The sequence below is a fragment of the Manis pentadactyla genome, chromosome 10, assembly GCF_030020395.1.
Source record: "Manis pentadactyla isolate mManPen7 chromosome 10, mManPen7.hap1, whole genome shotgun sequence".
NCBI classification, from domain to species: Eukaryota; Metazoa; Chordata; class Mammalia; order Pholidota; family Manidae; genus Manis; species Manis pentadactyla.
In genome coordinates, this window is record NC_080028.1 from 128,395,950 (window position 1) to 128,417,004 (window position 21,055).

Sequence of the window (21,055 nt, forward strand, 5' to 3'; positions counted from 1 at the left end):
TCTGCTCGTGTAGCCCCTAGGGCTCCATCCCACTTGGTGTGAGTGGTGGTGTGGGAAGGTAAGGCTCACTACGGCGACCCTTGTTGAAGGGTGAACCATAGAGTCGTGTGGCTGAAGTGAGGCAGGCAGGACCTGTGGGGCGGGGGTCCTGAGTAGCAGGGAGGGCTAGGCCTAGAGCGCCCCCTGGGGCTGGAGGCCAGGGCTGCACTCCCCGCAGCCTTGCTCCCTGCGATGCCCGGTGGCAGTGGGGGTCCCTCGAGGACTTAGAGTCAGATCTGAAGGAATGCCTGGATCTGACAGCCCCCATGGGCTGGCTCCTCTGCCTCTTGGGGTCCTGAGGGGACCCTTGAGATAGAGAAACTTTGGCTTTGGAGAGTCAGTCACTGTGGCACCGCTAGAAATTGTCATGAGTGTGAACCCGCGCAGGACAGTGAGCGACCCCTCCCCAACAGACAGCATTTCTCAAAACTGACTGACCACTGAACCTTATTCAGAGAACACTGTGTGGCTCTGATGTCCCCAAGGAGCCAGACTCCCTCCCTGTGTTTGTGTGGACGCCTCTAAGCAATCAGCTCCTGTGGGGATGGGCCCTCCACAGATGTCCTGAGACGACACGCATTCCTGACTAGGTCTCTGAGCACGCCCAGCAGGCACACAGAAGGCACCTTGGTAGGAAGGTGGGCCGCACAGAACCAGCCTGGTCACCATCCTGAACTGCTTGGTCCACAGCCAGTAACTCAGACAGACACGTGCTTACTGCAGAGACAGCAAGTGCCGAGCAAACGGGTCTGACTAAGAACTCCACACTTGAGGACACATGTGTTTTCCAGACAGGCCTTATCTTTTAGAAGTAGCTTCTGAAATGTGGCTGGAGCAATGCTTTGGTGGCCGTGTCAGGCCGCAGGTTCATCATGATGAGGCTGGTGATGGGTGTGCTAGGCACTCTTTGCTCTACTTTTTGAAAACAAACTTGAGTTGTTTAAGATATCCCATAATGAAGGTGTGAACTCCAACTCACGGCACAGCCCTACTCAGGATTTCCCAGGGGCTTCTCACTTGCTCCCCGTATCTTACAGTTCATTGGTGGAGTTGGCTCAGGGCCAGCCCTTGCCGGGCCCTGAGTGGTCAAGGCTAAGGCCTCCTACTCCCAAGGCTTCCACACCAGAGAAGGGTCAGCCAGGAACTCCAAAGGTTGTGAATCTCCTGTGTTTGTCCTCAGAATAATGTCCAATACCTGAGGCCCTACTGTGCACGCCATCTCTCACCTTCTGCTCTTTGCCTCAGTCATGGCCGCCAGCTTTCTTGTTCCTTGAATAGCTGAAGTCTTTTCCCACCTCAGGGCCTTTGTGCTTGTGTTTCTCCTGGAGGGAGTGTGCTTCCCACTCCCATGGCCAACTCTGTCCCTTTCTCCACGTCCATCTCCTTCAGGCCACCCCACGGTCTGTGTGCCATTTGCCTGTTCCCTGTCCCCTGAGCGTCTCTCCCCATAAGTCACTTGTGGATGTGCTGGCTCATGGCAGGCTCCTGTGCACACACGTCAAAAAAGCGAGTGCTCAGAATGACGGAGGCCTCTCTCAGATTCTCCCGAGCACTGGGCTGCCAGCGCATGGCCAGTCCACTGGGGATCCTGCTGCTCACTGCAGAGACACCGGCTCATCTGCCTTCTATCGACATCCCCACCGTGGCGGCCAGTCGCCTCCATCCGGGGCCAGCCACCAGCTAACGTGGTCTCCCCTGTGTCCCCCGCTGCAGGTTGTGGATTCCCAGCTGGTGTGCATGATGAACGAAAACAGCATCGATTACATATCTCGGTTCAACGATTTGGCCCAAGAGCTGTCCATCACCGAGCCCGGCCGCCGAGAGGTTCTGTTTGATAGCAGTGGAGGTGGCCCCCCCATCGGTGACCTATCCCAGTGACCTCGCCTCATGGCAGGGGTGTCTTGCAGGCTGCAGAGGAGAGCTTACAGAGCTGGTGGGCCTCCACTGTTGTAGGTGTCGACTTTTCAGACTCAAGAAAAATAAATCACGCCCTTCTGCACCCCAGAATATGCAACATGCAGGAAGCCTTGTCCAGCAGACAGTGGGCAGTGGTGGCCTGGAGTTGGAGGGGCCAACGTCAGACACTGCTGTGACCAGCCCTGGGCCTCCCATGAGGGTCTGCATAGTGACTACATTTCCACCTGTGCTTCTGCCTCAGTGGCTGTGCTGGGCCTCCCAGTGGGTGTTCTTTTTGGGGGAAAGGAGCGCTGTGCCTGGGCACAGCTGTTGGTCCTGCGGAGGTGCACTCCCCATCTGTGGGAGTCTCCAGGCCACCGCCACTTTCTGTCTGCCGCACCTGCACCCACCTGGGGCTTCCTCTGCAGCGATGATGGGAGAACAGCTGGCTGCCGAGATGGCAGCCACGTCAGAGGGCACTCTGACCGTGGGCAGCGCAGCTGGGCCGTCCCCTGGAGTAGTGATCCTGGCCAGGTGCTTCTCCCACCTAGAAACTTGCTCTGCTGGACTTAGGAGGGAACCGAGAGTCATATCTTTTGCACGCTGGGTGGGTTTTTAGAATAAGCCCCACAAAGCTGACTGGGCAATGTTTCTGTTGTGTGCTAAGAGTTAGGAGACGCTGAGGAGGAAGAGCAGAGCCCCGTTGTTTGCTGCCCGTGTCCATCTACGGGTCCTGTTAGGGGGTCTGAGTTGCTTGCTCTCTACTGGGCTGATCTGCGCCACCCATCTGAGCACAGTGAGACTTCCCCAACGAGCCCTTGACCCTCAGGAGCACAGCCTGAGACCGGAGGCCCGGGCAGGGGAGGCTGGCTCCAGGCAGAGCGTGTGCCGGGCGCAGCCGCTCTGCTCCTGAGCCTCCTTGGGTGACCAGCTGTCACCATGCGGTCTTTCCCAGAATGGAGCTGACAGGGCTGCTTTGCCTTCTCAGCCGAGGGAGTGCCGACACACAGGTCCCCATCTGGCCACATCTGATGTGGCTCTGGTGTTGGGCAGGTGACACTGCGCCACATCCCACCTGCTGCCTCACCCCCCACCTGACAGCCAGGGTCAGCTTGGGCTCTGACGCACCGGAACTCACTGCTCTTGTTGCTCACCTCTCCTCTTCCGCCAACTGGCAGTGGAGTGGCAGCCCTCAAGGCCAGTCCCAACCCTTGACATGGGCTTCTGTCCCTGGCCACAGTGAGGAGGTGAGCTGGTGGGAAAGGGGGAGAAAATGGCCTTTTACATGTACAAGCAGTGCAGACTCTCTTGACGCTGTCGCCCCTTCAGCTGCTTGCAGCCACTCTAGGCTGCAAACAGGGTCATTCACTCAAGCCGTGTCAGGGAACAGGATGGTTGGCTGCCAGGCAGTGGTTCCCTTATTTCATCTCAAGTGTTTCTTAGAGCTCTTGCCTCTGAGAAGGTGGCTTCCCCCTTTGACGTTTGGTATGAGGCATGAACATCACTAACAAAGCCTACATACGCAGCTCTTCTGGGTTCTTAAGAAAAGTCCCAGAGCTCTGGAAATGTGAAACAAGTCAACATGTTGCCACTTTATTAAGAGATACAGACAGTAGCGTTTGGACCAGAGTATCTTTACACTAGCTTGTGTTTTGTGATCAATATGTCAGCCTCCCAAAATTAGCACCCGATTGAGCTGAACGATCAGCACATCTCTCCTTTTCTGGACATCTGACTGTTAGGATACCAGCCAGCATTAGGCCATCACTAGCTTTCTCACACTCCCACTGTGTAGAACCAGGGGTGCCAGGTAATATGACAGCCCTGGTGCTGGGAGCTTGCCTGGCGGCAGTGTGCATGTGCTGCAGACAGTAGGGTCCAGAGCCGCATGCCTGTCGGGACACCCGAGGCAGGCTAGTGGCTAGTGGGCACCTGTTGCCCAGTGACATAAAATAGGAGGTAAGCTCTGGAGATGTGGGCCGGCTCTTGTCGGCTGTTTACAGCACCTCCCACTTAAATCTGACAAACTCCTTTTTGGAGCAGCTAGTTGTGGGCAGGGTCATCCATGGGGAGTGGGCTAGGCTGGAGAGTGGGCTGACTCCCACCCCCACCTGTAATAAGGCTGACATGATTCCAGAGAATTCAGCTCTCACAACCAGACAGGCACAACCATTTGCCCACGTATTAAGGGGAAATGGTGTCATTTGTAGCATTAAAGTGATGGGTGCATTTTTTCCCAGCCTAAATGGATATATGTATATAGAAGTGAGCAACTGGTAAAGGTGGGAACTTTTGAAAGACGAGGTAGAAGCCTCCCACAGCCTACCTCCAGCCTCTGTCCCACCACCCGCTCTGTGCATGGGTGTGCTGTGACTGTGGCCAGTTGGTTTGTGAGGAAGAATGTGCCCTGGTCACCACAGTGCTGCCTGGGATCCTGCTGTCTCTTTGCTGAAGATCTAGACCGAGTGTCTGTTGGCAGTTGGCATTTCAGCCTTGACTCTATTATGACTCTCCGGTGATGGGCATTCCGTTCTTTAGAAGATGCAGAGGCAAGTTGAAGTCATGATTCCACCTTAAGATTCATGACAGCATTTTTCTCATCTCTCTGTACCTCAAAGGTGTTTGGTACTTGCTCAGGGAGTGGGGATATTTGAGGACATTTGATTGCCTAAGCTGAGCTACTTGCTGTCCCACATCTCCAGGTTCTTATCATCAGGACCCCATTCCTTGTTCTGCACTGTGGCTTCATTACTGGCGGCTCTCTTCAGTTTAATAGCATCCTTAACTAGATCATACCGTGACCCAAGCTTGTACAAACAAGAGCCCTGGAGTAAAAAGACACTGGAAACACGTAGGGGAGGAAAACAGCAGCAGCCCTTATTTTTCCCACACATTTCCCACACATTGAGATCTATCAGATGCGTTTGTGAGAAAATAGGGCACTTAGTCTTAAGAAGAAAAAAAAAAAAGGAAGAAACCCACAAACAAACCTTTCCTGGCTGCCCACAGCTCTGCTAAACCCAGTGATCTGTAAGTCAGGTTAAGTCAGTTAAATCTTGGAAGCACTACAGCTGCGTGGACCCTTGGTTTTGTAACAGGATGACTGGCCCGAGAGCCTGTGGTCTGGGCAGCAGGGCTAATGCTGTTTCTTTTAATAGTCGTTAAGCCATATCATCTAAGGTTTTTGGCTTGTTTGCGATGTGAATTTGTTTTATAGATATAAATACACATATACAATGTATGTATAAAGCAGAATGCCTGACCCTCCTGATTATTTTTTGTACCATATTGTAAATTATATTATTTATTCTTTACCAATTTTGGGAATAAAAGGTGTTTTGGTTATTTAATAAAGCTGTTAAACTTCTTATGTTTCAATTTCCAGTTCAACTTGTAAATGTTTTTATTATTGTGCATAAATACATACTAATACTTGATCTAATAATTACCGTTTTTGCCTTTTTTTAACCGTGTGCTTGAAAGACAGCTCGAGTGGCTCGCCAGGTGAGCGCTCAGCCATCGCCCGGTCACAGACCCCCTGCAGGTGGTCGTTTTTAGGTCGGAGGTGGGCGGGACCAGGGACAAGGGCCGCCCCCCTACGGCGCTTCCTTCTGCAGCCCCGCCCTCACGGCCTGTTGCCCAACGTCCGTACCTGCCACCTGAGCGGCACTTGTGCCAGCCAATCGGCGGCGACGCGGGCTGGCCTACATTAGCCACCTTGTCGGGGCGGGATCCGGAGCCATGATAGGCTACGGCTGCGTGACTGGCGGCTGTGGCTCCCAATAGGCGCGGGCCGGTGGGCGTCGGGCTATGCCGGGCTGTGCGCGGCCGCGCGGCGCGGCTGGAGTAGAGGCGCGACTGGTGGCGACATGTTCCAGGTTCCAGAACGGGAGGGCGGCCGTGGCGCTTCAAGGTGCGGCGGGAAGCGGGAGGCGGGAGGCAGGAGACCGTGACCTCACAGAGCCGCGGTTCCCAGTCGCTGTCGGAGGTGGGGGCGACGCGAGCCGTGTTCCCCGCGCCGTGTCCCGGCGGCAGGCCAGAGGCTTCCTTCCCGCGCTCTTCGTCCAGAGCGCCCCGAGCCCACGGGCCCGCGACTTTGCCTCGGGCGGGCGCAGGCAGGAGCCCAGGACAGTGCGGGTGTGTGCGGGCCGGGGGACCGCCTTCGGAGCTGGTGCAGCGCTGGGCGCTTGCAGACGGTGCCTGGGGACGGCCAGGGTGCTGGGGGCCACCCCAACCAGCATCCGGGGACCCAGGTGCCCCCTCCCCTAATCCCTGAGCCCGGGACCCAGATGCCCCTCCCCTAATCCCTGAGCCCGGGACCCAGGTGCCCCTCCCCTAATCCCTGAGCCCGGGACCCAGGTGGGTCTCCCCTTACCCACACCTGGGGACCCAGGTCAGAAGTCTTGCCATACCGGTGGAGGAATCAGCTTGCGTTGCGTTTGGGTCTGAGATGTCCAAGGGTTTGTTGTGAGCCTCTTCTGTGGCCTAGCCTCCCCGGAAAAGCAGAAGACAATGTGTGTGTGTGATGGCTGTTGTGGCAAACACTGCATAGAAGAAAAGCTAAGTGAAAGAATGTTTTCTCTCGCTAAAAGTCTGTGAATTTGGGGGAGGTAGGTAATCCAGTAATAGACCTAGCCAAACAATTCATCCTTAATCCACAGAATCGCCCCCATCTAGTTCTGTACTGACGTGGAGCCGGAAGTTTGCCTTGGAGAGCTCAGGATGAATGGGTTTCTGGGCCTGACGACCGCTGTTCTGCACCACCCCCACCAGCTGGGCAAGGGCCGCTTCCCAGCGCTTTCCCAGCTGTGTGCATTACATACATGCCCTCTTCATTTACACTGATCGGCACTGGATGCCCAGTGGACAATAACGCCATGAGTAATACTGACTTCGGCTGGTTTTCAAGGTTCAGAAGTCAGCTGCAGTGCTGGCTCTCTAAAGTAATTCTGCACTCCTCTTTGGGGGATATTAAGGAAGGGAGAAAAAATCTTCCTTTTAGAACACTGAAGAAGGAAAAGTCATCTTCCTGATTGGAAGATTCACTGTAATTGGAAGTTTCTGATAAGGGTGAAGCCTGCCTTCTGACAGCTGTCTTAGAGGAACTGATCAGGCAGACAGGCCTGGCAAGGTCCACATTTTATTTGGCTGTGGAGGGAGGGAATCAGGGCAGCTGTAAGATTATTACCCAGCCAGATTTTCCTCTCTTAACCCTACCTCTCTTGTTTTCTGACTGGGGGATTTTCTTACGAGATTTTGACTTACAAAAGCATTATGCGTTAGCCATCATTAATCTGATGTCTGTCTTCTGTAAAACGTGTATTTGTAAAGACTTTAATCCAGGGTTATTCTCTGCTGCTTCTCTCCAAGCCTGACCAGTCCCCAAAGCTTCCCTGAAACACAGGGTCAGGCTATTGGGAGGGTTGGGCGCATGGCGATCCCCCAGGCCGTCATATTTGTTAACCTCTGCCTCTCCCGGTGCAGTAGTCCACTTGAGTTGTGTCTTTGGCTTTTCTTGTTACCTGCCCTTTAGTTCTCTTGTGTACCTGGAGTGTCTTTATTGAAATAGGTCGAGGGGTACTACAAACAGAAAATAATAATTGGGAAGCATGCCCACATGGTGAATTTGTCTTCAAAATGTCTGAGCTCATGATATTCAGCCTGTCTGGAGTTGGTGTCAGACAGCTGCCCTGGGTAGTGAGCCTCAAAGGCTGCATTGAGCCATTGTTGTGGTTCTGGTTTTATCAAAATGTCAATTTAACTCTCAGTACCATTTATGTGATACCCGGTGTGGTGTGCATGACCGCCGCAAGGCTGTGAAGCCCTGGTGCCAACCCCACTCTCTGCAGTGGGGCAGGTCGCTGCCCCTTCCCTGGCAGTGTGCTTTATGCACAGTGATCTCTCTGCTATGATGTTTTTGGGCAGCACTCTCCTTTTCTCTCCTGTTTTTCAAAGAAAAGTAAAATAAAATTCAGAACAGTGCACAGAATAATACTATAAACACTGTACTTCACCACCTGAGATTAACGTTTGGTCATGTCACATAACGGGCTGTGCCTGATGGTGCCCTTTGCACACACAGACCACAGACTCGTGGGCTTGCCTCCTGCATGGATGTCGCTGCAGTTGTAACACTTGGTGCCTGTGTGGTGTCACTGACACGGAGTGCTGAGAATGCAGCTGCACACAGCTCTAGTTTTGCCAGCACACCGGGAGCTTCTCCGGGCCAAGGGCTCATGCTTAGCCATCTTCAACCACAGGGTCTGTCAGACATGCCAGTGATGGGTACTCAGGGGACATGTGGATTGAACTGAAGCAGGGTGAGAGGCTGGGGAGACCCCAGGGATGTGGAATGTGAGTCAGGAGAGTCCTGAGAGCTTCGAATCCAGATGAATCTAACCTGATAATTTGAGGGAGTTGAGGGTCCAAGAGATGAGCCATGTTTCAGATAAGTCAGTAAAATAGGCATTTTAACACTTATGGGCATGAGACTGATGTTAAATTCAGTGCAGTTCTGAAGATGGAAGACCTCCATCCCTGTTTTCAAAGAGCTGGCTGTGGAGACCCGTGCCCGTTAGACCCACCAAGACTTACCACCAAGAATACGGAGATGCCATCGTGACCAGGGCTGTGTGATGTACATGGGTGCAGAGGTCGGCCTTGCCCTGTTCACCAAAGTTGTGACCTGAGGTCTTATTAAGCCCTTCCTGATTTAAGTTTGGTCATTGGTTACTTTTTTGTAATACACTTTTTTCTTAAGTTGAAGTAATTTTTTTCCTTCATCGAATCCTTAGGGAAATGCTAACTGCTGAACAGGCGTCCTCCTCCTCATCCTTCCCAGCAGACAGGGACTTGGCCTGCCAGTTGCATCTCGGCCTCTGTGGTGGTGTGGCCTGCCTGCAGGTCTCTGTCCAGACCAAGGCTGGCACGTTGCCTGCCCTCTAAAATGGATGAGAGTACAGTTGACCCTTGAACGAAGTGAGGGTCACGGGCACCGACCTCCGGCTCACTCGAAAATCCACGTATACCTTCGACTCCCCCCAGACTTAACTATGAACAAGCCTACTGTTGACTGGAAGGCTTACTGATAACAGTCAGTCAGCACATACTTCATAATATGTGTTATATAGTCTTAGAATAAAGTAAGCTAGAGAAAATAAGGTGTTTCTTCAAATTGTTGCAAGTCTCTAAAATTTTTCCAATACAAAATTTATTGAGAAACATCTGCGTATAAGTGAACCCAATGCAGTTCAAACCCCTGTTGTTCAAGGGTCAGCTGTATAATTAAAATTAGTATTAAGCTCTTCTGGATGTGGCTCAATTTGCCTGTTTTAGGGAAACTAATTTTACTTTTGAGAGGTCACAAGAATAATTCCAAAATATATACATTTCTGGGGGGTTTTTTTGGCAGGAGAAAGCTTTTAAGGGAACCTTACAGGTAATAAAGGACGCTTGCTCTGTGGCTGTCTGTAAACTAGCCATGCTGGTATTAAACAGTTGCAAAGTGATTTTTCTGTAGGTGTTAAAGTACATCTGTGCTGCCTGGTTGCACTGTACCGTCTGGACAGCGGCTGCCGGGTTGGCCGTCAGTGACTCACACTTGCTCTGTGCTCGCAGGGCCATGAAGCCCCCGGGAGGAGAATCGAGCAGTCTTTTTGGAAGTCTGGAAGAAGCTGCTCCATCAAGCAGGCCCAATAGGATGGCATCTAATATTTTTGGACCAACTGAAGAACCTCAGAACATACCTAAGAGGACCAACCCCCCAGGTACGGGCCTTTGTGAATCTTGATCCTCTGGCCTCTACCTGTTTTCTTTTATGCTGCTATTCTGATAGAGTTTCCTGATTCTTTCAAATACTTTCTGCACAGGACACCCCCTGGCATTAGAGTCCTGGAATGTGGGAGTGGTCTTATCCTGACTTTCTGTCCTAAAGGCGGCTCAGTTGTTTTTGAACCCTGTCTCGCCTGTCTGCGGGCCCTGGCCAGGTACAGACACTAAGGACAGGCAGAGGATGGGGTGCGCGTTCTCCCAGGTCCCGTGGACCCCTCGAGATTCCTGGAATTGTGTGCAAATTTAAGTGTTTTTCCTAGGGAAAGTATTTTTAATCAGATTGTCAGTGGGATTGAAGCTCCAAGAAGGATGTCTTGGTCTAGCCTTGTCTGCCGAGGCCTCCACCATCCACCTCGTAGCCAGAGTGGGAGAGAAGCTGAGAGACAGGGGCCTGTGGATAGACAGTCAGTGGAATGAGTGGGCGTTGACAGGTGCCTGAGGTGCTGTCCCCTGTCTGTGTCCAGGAGGGAAAGCAAGGTTGGTTCCACACTTGATCTGAGAGGCCAGGCACAGGACCGTGTATCTCAGACAGAAGATACATCAGGCGGAGCTGCAGTCAGAACGGCCCCCACCCGCCACAGTCCTGGGTGCACAGAAGCGGTACATTCCAAAGCTGGGTTTGGGTTTAGTTACTGTTGGGGTGGGGGAGGGTTAGCGTTTTGAAGTTACAGGAGAGAAGCAGGTAAGGGAGTGACTTCCTCGTGGGGACAGGGCCAGGTGTGGTCCCGTCCTTTGTGCCAGCGATAGCAGAACGACGGGCGCCTGCAGGTGCGCTGGCCACTCATGTGGCCCTGGCTCAGCAGTGTGTGTTGAGCTCTCCCTGGGCTGTCGGGCTCCTGGAGAGTATGGCAGCGGGGGACAGCGCCGCTCTGCCAGTCCCTCCCGAGCACATGATGCTCCCGTGCTCACGGGCCAGTGGGCAGCCTGGGCTCCCCAAGCAGAGTTGGAAGGCCTCTGTGCTGCGCTCAGACACTAGGTGTGACGACAGCCAGTGTGCCCCCCCATGCTGAGGCCCTGCCGTTGGGGGTGTGGGTCCTTTCCTGCCAAGAGCTCTTTGAAGATCTGTGACGAATTCTCAAGGGGAAAGGGCATGTCCACCGCCCCAGACCTGAACTCCTGCTCTGGTTTCTTGGGTCTTGTAGACTTGGTCACACGGCCCCTGGTGAGGGGGCCTGACTGAGGAGCGTGCAGGGCAGAGTGTGTGGCTGGCCACGCCCTGTGTCACATACTCTGTGTGCACTGCTGGTGGCCTGGTAGGAGCTTCCACAGATTGTTTTCCCTGTCCTGCAGTGATGATTGGCACACAGGATTGTCTGAGGTTTGCAGGGACTGTGTTAGGGGCAGGTGTTCATTCTGTCCTCCCTGCCACACCAGGGACAGGCAGTGTCACCCCTGTACGGAGGAGGAGACAGGCTTGGAGGTTCAGAGGTCGCCCAGGCCTCGCTGCTGGTGGGTGGCAGAGCTGACCTTTGGGTCAGCCTCCCTGACCCCAAGCTCATGCTCTCAGCTGGAAGGTCTTTTGGGTAAAATTATCGAAATGGAGTTGCCGGATTGGGTGAAAACACTGATGGAACCTCTCACTAGTCTGCAGAGGGCCATTTGCTACCCGCTCCCCACACCGCTGACAGTGTCTACCTTCTGCAATTTGATTCTTGAAAAAGTGTATCTTGAACTTCTTTTCTTCAGTTTTGAGTGAATTGAGCATCCTTTCCCTCTTCCAAGCTGAATTCATCGTTGAGGTACAATGTTGAATAATAGACCTGCAGTGTAAAGGTCAAGAATAGAACCGTATTATTTAGGGTTGGGACATATGTGGCTAAACTGTCAAGTACCAAGTTTGTGTTTCCAGGAAATCCAGGTATGGGGACCCCAGTGTGATGGGGAAGGGCATGGGGGTCGGGGTCTCTGGGAGCTGGGGTAGTTGCCCTCCCTGAGCAGTTGCTGAAACATCTGCTTTGTTATTTGTGATAATTGTCTTGGGAACTTTTGTGTGTTTAACAGTTTTAAAAAGGAGTGTCTTTAGCCAAATACTTTGAATTGAGTTACCTCCCATTTTTTAAAAAAAGCTGAATGCACATTTTTAAAAGAATTCACTTGGGTAAAGCACCAGACCCAGTGCAGGAAGCAGGCAGATGGTCTTGAGCAGCAGTTTGTCTCCGCTCTGTGGTCTAGACCATTGTGCTGACGCGCCATCGGTACCAACGTAGCAGGCACTCTTATTTATTGTCTTGTTAGAATTGAGGACCTGGAGACAAAAGAAGGCTGATGTCACGTGTCCAGGGTCCCCAGTGTGGGGTCTGTTGCGGAGGCCCAGGGGTTTTTTGCAATAACGTGAAGCCATGTACACACATCATCCTGCAAAGCCACTGAGGCTGTGCCCCGAGTCCCCAGAAGACAGGCTCCCAGAAGGCTGCTCACTTTAGAACCCACTGCAGAGGTGGGGGCCCTGAACACGGTCTGGAGACCAGTGAGAGCACCCAGCGTCCTGGAGGGGCTCGCCAGTCCTGAGGGCCATGAAAACAGTACAGTAAAAAAAAAAAAAAAGCACAACTACATACAGAGGACACGTTAAGCAGCCTGGAGCCCCTGCACCCCACTTTCTGTGTGCAGAGACCCCCTCAGGTAGCCGCTTTTTGCGGGGGGTGGAGAAACCACTTATCTGTTCAGATAGAGCAGACAGGAGCAGCTCCCCACTGCATCATGGTGCCGCAGGCTGTATAGATTGCCCCGCACCGTTTCTCACTGAATGTCCAGGCACGTTTTGTTACCAGTACCTAGAAAATGCAGTGGACATCTGCACTGGGCATTTGTGTCCCAGCATTGTTCTAAGCAATTGTCGTAGGAGTCACGGTGAGTTGTTGGTCCCTCACACAGCTCTGAGGCAGTTAGGGCACAGAAAGGCCAAGGAACTTGTGGATGGTCACATAGCTGTTTAACGGCTGCATCGTCTTCCTCCTGTAAGACCAAAGGCTTGGTGCACCAGGGAACCCATTGCAGTGGCCCACCCACCTCCATGCAGCCTTGCGCCCTGAGGGAGGAGGCGCGAGGTGTTTGCTGGGCAGAGAGAAGGCCAGCAGGCACTGTGTGGTGGCCTCTTGCTGCTTGACATCAGCATTCACTTTTCATGTGCCCTGGTCGTCCGCTTATAAGGAGTTAGTCGTAGATGTGTGCATCACCTGAAGTTGGTACTGTGAGATGTTAACGTCTAATTTGCTGACATCCAGCCAGAGTGAGGTCAGAATGACTAATAAAGGTTATTTTCCAGATTACAGGTTTGCCTTGAATGTTATTCAGTTTGGGGTATCTGACCTAAAAATGAAGCAGTTGTTACTGTTAATCTGCTTAACTTTTTGTGGGTTTAATGAAGCAGATTTGACAGGAAAGTATGAAAAGCTCAGGGTTTAGGAAATTCTAGAGAAAATGATGTTTCATGCCAACTCATTGTCTCGCCTCTAGAGGCCTGGTCAGCTCAGGGCTGAGTGAAGGCCTGGCAGTCCCCGGTAAAGGGGCTGCGCACGATGTCGGTCCTTAAGGATCCTCATCCCCCAGTCACCCTGTCCCGCTCCCCTGGCCCCGGGCTGGCGCTCGGGTGGCCATGAGAGGAGCTGTCTGAGGACAGGAGCGGCTGGCTGCTCCAAGTTGCTCACCGTCTTGTAACTGTTCCTGCAGGGGGCAAAGGAAGTGGCATCTTTGATGAAATGTCGCCTGTGCAGACTCGACAACGTTTGAACCCACCTGGTGGGAAGACCAGTGACATTTTTGGGTCCCCAGTGGCTGCCACCTCACCATTGGCACACCCCAACAAACCCAAGGTATGGACTCCTTTCGGGTGGCAGAAGGAAAGTGAGAAAACAAAAGCTGAACTGCCTTTGAAAAGGTCAGGGAGGCACCGGCGTGTTACTGGGAAGACACGGGGGGCGCGGTTTTGCTGGCCGAGTCCTTGGTCATGGAGCTCAGAGCCCTGAGCCGGCAGAGGAGTGCGGTCCCAGCTCGTGAAGGCTCAGCCCAGGGAAGCCGGTCTGAGGGTGGCAGGCGGGCGGCTGCTCTCTGCAGCACTGAGGGGCAGTGAGGGTGTTTATGAAATCGCACATACACTCGTGTCATCTCATAACATTTCACTGTTTATGGTGGTCGCACTTACAGTAGCTACACTGGATGAAAACTCCCCAAATATTTAGAGTTGACGGATTCAGAGCGCTACTCTTTGAAATCTAATCTGTCAGCTTGCAGCATCCAGAGGGCCAGCTCATGATGAGAACTGCTGAGTGAGGGGCAGCGTCAGGCCTCGGGCCGGCGTCCCCGGCAGGCTCCTCCTCAGCCTGGGAGGGAAGGCACCTAACAGCTCAGACTCCCGCTTTGCCGACGGTGGCTGCTGTCATCACAGAACGAGGCACAGCCGAGACTGATGGGCCTCCTGATAGAAGTCTGTCATGGACCCACTTTGAATTCTTGTTAAAAAAAACTAGCCTGCATCAGACCAAAGCCTGATTCCCCGGGATTCAATCAGATAATGCAAAACCCAGGAATTTGCATGGGAATCAACAGAGGGAGAGGTGGTGATTAGAAATTAAAGAGACTCAGTGCAGTCCTAATCAAAGCCCCAACCATGTATGTTTGGTTTCTTTATCCTTTGTTTTTTAATGGGAAGACCCATCCTAAATTCCTGTGGAATCTCAAGGGACCCTGAATAGCCACACCATCTTGACAGTGAGAAACAAAGGTGAAGGGCCTACACACCCCAACTTCAACCTACAGTGATTGCAAGTGTGCTCCTGGCATGAGGCCAGACACACACTCCGTGGAGTGGAGAGCCGAGAAAGACGCTGTCACTGGCTTGTGGTGGGTGCTTCCGTAAGAGAGCCAGGGTCCCTCAAGGTGAAAGGACGGTCTGTCGGCCTCCTCCCCGTCTCCGACCTGCAGATAAAGGAGGCGACGCGATGAGATACCGAAGACCTGAGTGGGCCAGCCAGGGGACTCGAGGCACACCAGCTCTAGAGTGGTGCTGGAACGGCACCTCTCATATTTATTGATCAGGCATCACATTCTCGAGTGGGTTGACAAGTTTCTAGACACAGTGATTAACGTGCTTTACTCTAGGTCGCTGGGGCAAGTCGTCGCTGGCGCCAGGCAATGATGGGGTAGCGATAAGAAACATCTCAGTTTAGATTTAGTGAGCTGCGGCATGCACCACAGATTCCAAGGAAGGCAATCAATTCCCACAGAAACAGAACGATCTATGGATGGCAACCCACAACGGTCTCTTCAGCAAATGGTGCAGGGAAAATTGAAAAGTGTATTACCTCACGCCATAAACAGAAGTTAACTAAAAATGGATCAAAGACCTAAATTTAAGGGCTTGAAACTATACAGTTCTTCAAATCTTTATGATCTTAGATATAGCAATGATTTTTTAAAATATGACAGCAAAAACACAAAATTTACAACAATTAAACTGGACTTCATGAAATTAAAAATTTTGTGCATCAAAAGACACTATGTAGGACTGTCTTGTCCCCTCCTGGCATGAGCCGGGAGCTCTGTCCTTTCACTTTATCTCTAAATAAAAGCCTGTACCTTGCTCTCCTAAAAAACAACAACAACAACAAAAAAAAAAGACACTATGTAAAGAATGAAAAGACTGCATAGCATGGGAGAAATTATTTTTTAATCACATAATCTGGTAGAAGTTTACAATCCAGAATATTTGAAGAGCTCTTAAAAGCTCAACAACAAAAACTCAGAATCGAAAATGGCCAGTGGACTTGAACAGACATCTCTCAAAGGAAGACAGATGGTCAATAAGCATGTGAACAGATGCTCACCCTCCTTAGTCATTATGGGAAACGCAAACCCAAATCACCATGAGATACCACTTCACACCCACTAGGATGGCTACTAAAAAGGCAGGGGAACCAGTGTTGGCAGGAATGGGGCGAAACTGGACCCCCTCGTGGCTGGTAGGAATATATGATGGTGCAACGTCTGAAAGACAGTTTTGCAGGTTCTGAAAAGCTAGATGTAGTGTTTGCCATGTGATCCAGTAATCCCACTCTTACATGGATAACCCAAAAAATGGAAAACAGGAGCTCAAAAGGCTAGTTGTACACCTCTTTCAATAGCAGCATGATTCATAACAGCCAAAAGGTAGAGATGATCCAAGTGTCCCTGGACAGATGAATGGATAAACAGTGTGCTATACACATAAAATGGGAGAAACATGAATAAAACTTGTGATACATGCTACACCATGGATGAACCTTGGAAATGTGCTGTTTTAAAATTTGGCTAGGTGTTAGACATTTAAAGAACTGCTGATTTTTGCAGGTGAGAATTATGATTGTTTTTGTTTCTTCAAGGACATTTTTAAGAGCCACGTGTTGAGATATTTACAGAGAAGTGAAGGGTCTGGGGTTTGCTCTGTGGTCACCCCACGGGGAAGAAGGGACTGCAGGTGGGAGAGCAGCGTGGCTGGTGGGACGGCAGCGAGCAGCACTGTTCCCTGCGCACAGCAGGCCGGCTGGGGCCCCGTGGCTGTTCTCCTTGCTTATGGCTGAATTGCCAGTCATAAAAAACATCCTTAGAAGTTAATAATAAACCCCAGTCATCTGTGCCCTGACTGAAAGAGGGTGATGGTTTTGAATCTCACACTGACCCGGGTTTGCCTTGTTGCAGGACCACATGCTTTTGTGTGAAGCAGACCCAAAGTCAGGCCGCAAAGGTAAGCTGCCGCTTCCTGTCCCTCCCCTCAAGTGCTTCCACTCAAGAGCTGCAGGTGTCTCCCCCGCCCACCCCGCCCCACCAGGACAAGAGGCTATATTCACGAGCCCCTTCTAAGGCAGCTGATGAAAGCAAGCGAGGTCCTTCTTATCACCGAGAGGGTTTCCTATCTGAAGAAGGCTGCGGAAATGGCTGTTATTTCTGGCAAAAGTTTTGCAGCCGGCCACCATGGCTTTTCTTCACTTGTTAGTGCTAATCAGCCTGGGCCTAAGACCACAGTGTCCGCTTCTGGAAGCTGAACTAGTGTGTAGTGACGGGCAGGGGCCCAAAGCCTCTGGCTGCAGTACGAGAGCAGGGCTGTCTTGGCACAAGACGGGGGGCTCTCTGCGCGCCCTCTCTCCCTCTCGCGGTGTGCATTCCTTGCTAGCTGGTCTGTGCCGCAGGCTCCTCCTCTGCACGGTTTCCCTGTTCAGGAGATGGGCGGCCTCTAACGGAATGGCGTCCTTTGTCCCGCAGCCGTGAGCACCTCGCCCAGAGAAGAGCCAGGTGAGAAAGGCAGCCTCAGGAAAGCCGACCACGCCCAGGAGCCCGTGCCCTCGCCTGACAGCCATGAGCCCCGCTTGGGCCCGCGGCCCCGATCTCACAACAAAGTCCTCAACCCACCCGGAGGCAAATCCAGCATCTCCTTCTACTAAGAGAAGCTGCCGCTTCCCCTGTAGCCACACAAGGAACTGAAGAGAGGATTTCGCGTATTGTAGTGTCTTTTAGCCCAAAGGAGTGGGGGTGGGGAGGGGGGTGTCACTTGTCTGAAGCCGCCGCTCAGGCTCCGTTGCGCCGTGCGAGCTGAGGAGGACCTTGCCTTCCAGGCTGCCGGGAGACTGGTCTTGGTGGGATGAACCGTGACCCCTGGTGTGCGCTTGTGCGCGGTTCCTGAGGGGCAGGGCCCTCCACATCCTTGTGTGCGTGAGCTGCCAGCTGATTGGGTATCTAACACTCACTAACTGCCAAGTTTAAAGCCTTAAAGCCAAAAACAACCTGTCCGTGGCTCTGGGACGGAGGAGCAGGGCTTTAAGCCAAAACGCTACTGCCGGGGGTCTGCGGACAGTCCCCAGCCGTTCACCTCGGGGGTACAGTGTCTGCCTTAAGGATTCGGTTGCTGACCCCACCACCTCCTTTTACCTCCACCCCGGAGAATTGCCCCGCACCCCTTTCTTGAAACCTCTAGATTGCTTTTCTTGGCAGTGGTCAAAACCAGAAAGTTGTTCTAGGTCTTAAGCTTTATGATAATACAGCTTTTGTATCCTGATCTCGGAGGTGCCCCATGTCTGCCATCAAACCTTGGCCGGATCTTCCGTAGTCTCTGCCTTCCATTCCCAGGGGGGCTGGTCTCTGCCCAGGTGGGTTTGCTTGTGAATTGTTCCCCTTGTTTCTCAGCCTTAAGCCTCAGCCTCTGCTTTCAACAATGATGTGGGCAGTTCCCTTCACAAGCTACAGTTCTTCCTATTGCAAGGCCCACCGACTCCTGCAAGACTTGAAAACTCCCATCAGATATGTGCAGGCGGGGGGCTGTGTAGACCTCTCTGTGTCTGTCTGTTCCTGCTGCAGCGGGAGGAGGAGATGCCCTGGGACCTTAGGTTCCCTGGTCTGAACTCTTTCTGTCTGCAGAGTTCTTCTAGAATACCAGGCTTATGTGAGTGACTGTTGACTTTGGTCTGTTTCTGACACCTTTCTAGAAAAAAGCCAGTTGCTCAGTTACACCAAAGAGGAAGATTTGCTTAGGCCACGCATGATAAAGCTTTGCAAAACCTCTGGGCCATAGTCACAGTTCCCAGGAGGTTAAGGAGTTTGCCAGCCAAGTCTCAACTGGCCAACTCCATATCTGCCTGCACAGATGACAGGCCGGCAAGAGTTGTGGTGCTTTCATCTGTCAGGCAGCAGGTTGTGCCACTCAGCCTCTCGTGGGCTACAGGCTCAGTTCCTGTACTTCACTCCTGTTGAAACAGCAGTTCATGAGGGAGGGTCTAGGTGGTGGCGAATGTTAGCAGAAGTGCCTACAAAGTTAACGCCAGGTGCTAATGTCAGCATTAAAATGCAGAAAGGCAAACTCACAGCATCCTGGACACCATAGTGCCTATAGGAGCTGCCTGCCAAGCTCCACATGCCCAGCACACTGAGGGCATCTGCACGTCACTCTGTCAACCAAAGATGGTTTTCCCCTTTGGTGGCCCGGCTGACCATGGAGAAACAACTCCGTGTGACTCTAGCAAGTACTTCTATACCCGTCATTCAGAAACGTTCAAATGGTCGTTTGTAAATTTATTTGGAATTCAGTGCATTTTCTCCCAGTTCAAATATGTCATAGATGGTGGGTAGCCATCTACCCACACATAACCGAACACACTACCTTCTTTAACTTAACAAAGTGTTCTAATGGTGCAAGTGAACTACTATCATTTAACTTTGGTTTTGCTTTTTAACGTATAAGATGATGTGTGAATTCCAGGTTAGATTGCCGAGAACCTGGCATTGCTGTGCTGGCCCTCACAGACCACCCACAGGAGCCAGAGCCACAGCAGGGCCAGGTGCCCACTTTACCTTGTCCACATCTTCCCCTCCTGTGGCTGTGGGAGTGAGTTTCAAGTACCTGAGCAGTCTGGTCGCTGGGAGGAGCAGAAGAGGGGCTTCTGCTCATGTGAGCCTGTGGGGGTGGCCATTCAGATTTTGAAAATGCTGTGTCGGGGACTGCCTGTGTTTGGAAGATTCATTAACTCTTAGCACCCTGTTCTCAACCTCTACGCTGAATTGAGAAATTACTCATCTGTATCTTTATTGAGCTTTAAAACTTACGTGCATTTGGTGCCAACATTTTTCCAGAGCTCTAAAACCTGTACTCACATCACAGTGCAATTTGATAGGAACATTGTGTTATTTTTACGAGGCAGCATTGGATTATAGTTGAATTAAACGTAGTGATGAGCACTCGAGTCTTTGCCTGTCGTGTGTGTGTGTGTGTGTGTGTGTGTTTGTGTGCACAAGAGTGTGCCCATGCGCACACTTTTTCATCCATTCTGTAAGGGCGGAGCTCTGTCCCTTTCCCTCCATCTCTTCACAGGTGAAGGGGTTGCCCTTTTTTTTTTCATTTAGCTAGAGGATGCCTAAATCTTCTCAAAGGGTATGGATTACAAGTTTTTTCACTTGAAAACCATTGGCTTAGGTTTGAGTAGAATAAGGGAATATGAGTGTCCTTTTCAGTTTCTGTGAGTCAATGATAATGATTCTTTTTTCTTGTTGAGGAAGGAACTCAAGGTTCAGAAGCTGGCTCTGAAACTCGCCAGTGACAAGCCTGGTAGTGAAGTCGATGAGGTGCTAGGCTATTCAGATTTGCCAGTAGACTTACATCCTGTAGAGGAAACAGATTGAATGTCTCCTCATATATCAGGTAGTTTCCTATGTCCTACAGACTTGTCTTACATCACATGTGGGTTCCAAGTGATCAACCTTCTCAGACCACCGGTCTGGAGAGGCCCCACACCTCTCTGCCTGCCGGACGGTGGCCAGTGGCCAGAACAGCACTTCAGCAAGAGCCCCGTGTGGGTTCCCTGACATGGTCTTTGTGTTTGGGAGTGCACACCATGTCCCGAGAACTGGGCTAACACACTGGCAATGCCCCATTACCTATGTGTAGCAGCTGCTTTGTCCTCAGGCAAGCAAAGACGTGTCACAGCCTGCTTGTCTCCAGAGGTCAGGCAGTAACAGAATCTGAAAAGACAAGAGACAGCTCCATCTACATTGGGATGAGGGAGTGGATGGCAGACATCAAAAGGTTGCCACTTCAAGACCTGGGCCTTGTTCAGAAATACGCTGGCTCTTGACAGAATATACATGTCAGACCTTGCAAGGATGTATATACCTCCTGTGTTACCCAGTCATCTGAACTCAGTCTTAATCCTTAGCACTGTTGGAGATCACAATTGCAATATTGCTATTTAATGTGTGACTACAAAGTGCTACAGAAAGTTCAACTTAAGAAGAAATGAGGGACATTTACAGGAGTGACCTAGGTGATGAGCAGCCATTGGGGCAGATACTTATAAAGTAAAACTTTTGAAACCTACAGACCCATCTTACATTTTAGGGTCTTGTAATGAGAACAAGAAAAAGGTGTATCCCAAATTACCTTTACAAATCTGTTTACTAAAATGTGAGTTCTGGTTCAGTTAGAGCTCTCAAGAGTGTACTAGTTGGCATTCTTCAGTAAACATCAAGAATTACCCAGCATATCATCTTGTTAAAACTTCGTTTTAACCAATTTCAGGCAACAAATTCACTAATAAATCGTGTTAGTAATGAAAACAGAGTTGATGGCCAGGTCATTGGCCTCTCACTCAGTAGTGGCTGCCCTACTATATTTGCTACTATAGGAATTCAGTGCGGTCATGTTTCTGGAAAAGGCCTAAAGCATAAGTCTTAAACACTACCCTGTAATGTGCTCACCAGAAAAACTACACAATTCACCTTTCTCCTGGACCCTCATGTTGGGAATATGAAACTAACATTTTCTCCATTAAGTTTC

At 51.4% G+C, this 21,055-nt stretch overlaps 2 protein-coding genes across 5 annotated transcripts in view; both read left to right on the forward strand.

The window, feature by feature from the left end:
* CRAMP1 (cramped chromatin regulator homolog 1) overlaps positions 1–5,380 on the forward strand; it is a 52,377-nt gene extending 46,997 nt beyond the window's left edge. For all 4 annotated transcript variants that reach the window (XM_036915902.2, XM_036915904.2, XM_036915903.2 and 1 more), the window contains one exon: positions 1,753–5,380. In XM_036915902.2, coding sequence (XP_036771797.2) covers positions 1,753–1,917 — 165 coding nt within the window. In that variant the 3' untranslated portion in view covers positions 1,918–5,380. The remainder of the gene's footprint in view (positions 1–1,752) is intronic.
* Positions 5,381–5,694: 314 nt separating this feature from the next.
* On the forward strand, positions 5,695–19,466 carry JPT2 (Jupiter microtubule associated homolog 2). Its single transcript, XM_036915939.2, has 5 exons — positions 5,695–5,848; positions 9,553–9,701; positions 13,435–13,577; positions 16,438–16,483; positions 16,999–19,466. The coding sequence occupies exons 1-5, from the start codon at positions 5,805–5,807 to the stop codon at positions 17,175–17,177; spliced, it is 561 nt and encodes a 186-aa protein (XP_036771834.2). The 5' UTR covers positions 5,695–5,804; the 3' UTR covers positions 17,178–19,466.
* The last annotated feature ends 1,589 nt before the right edge of the window (positions 19,467–21,055 follow it).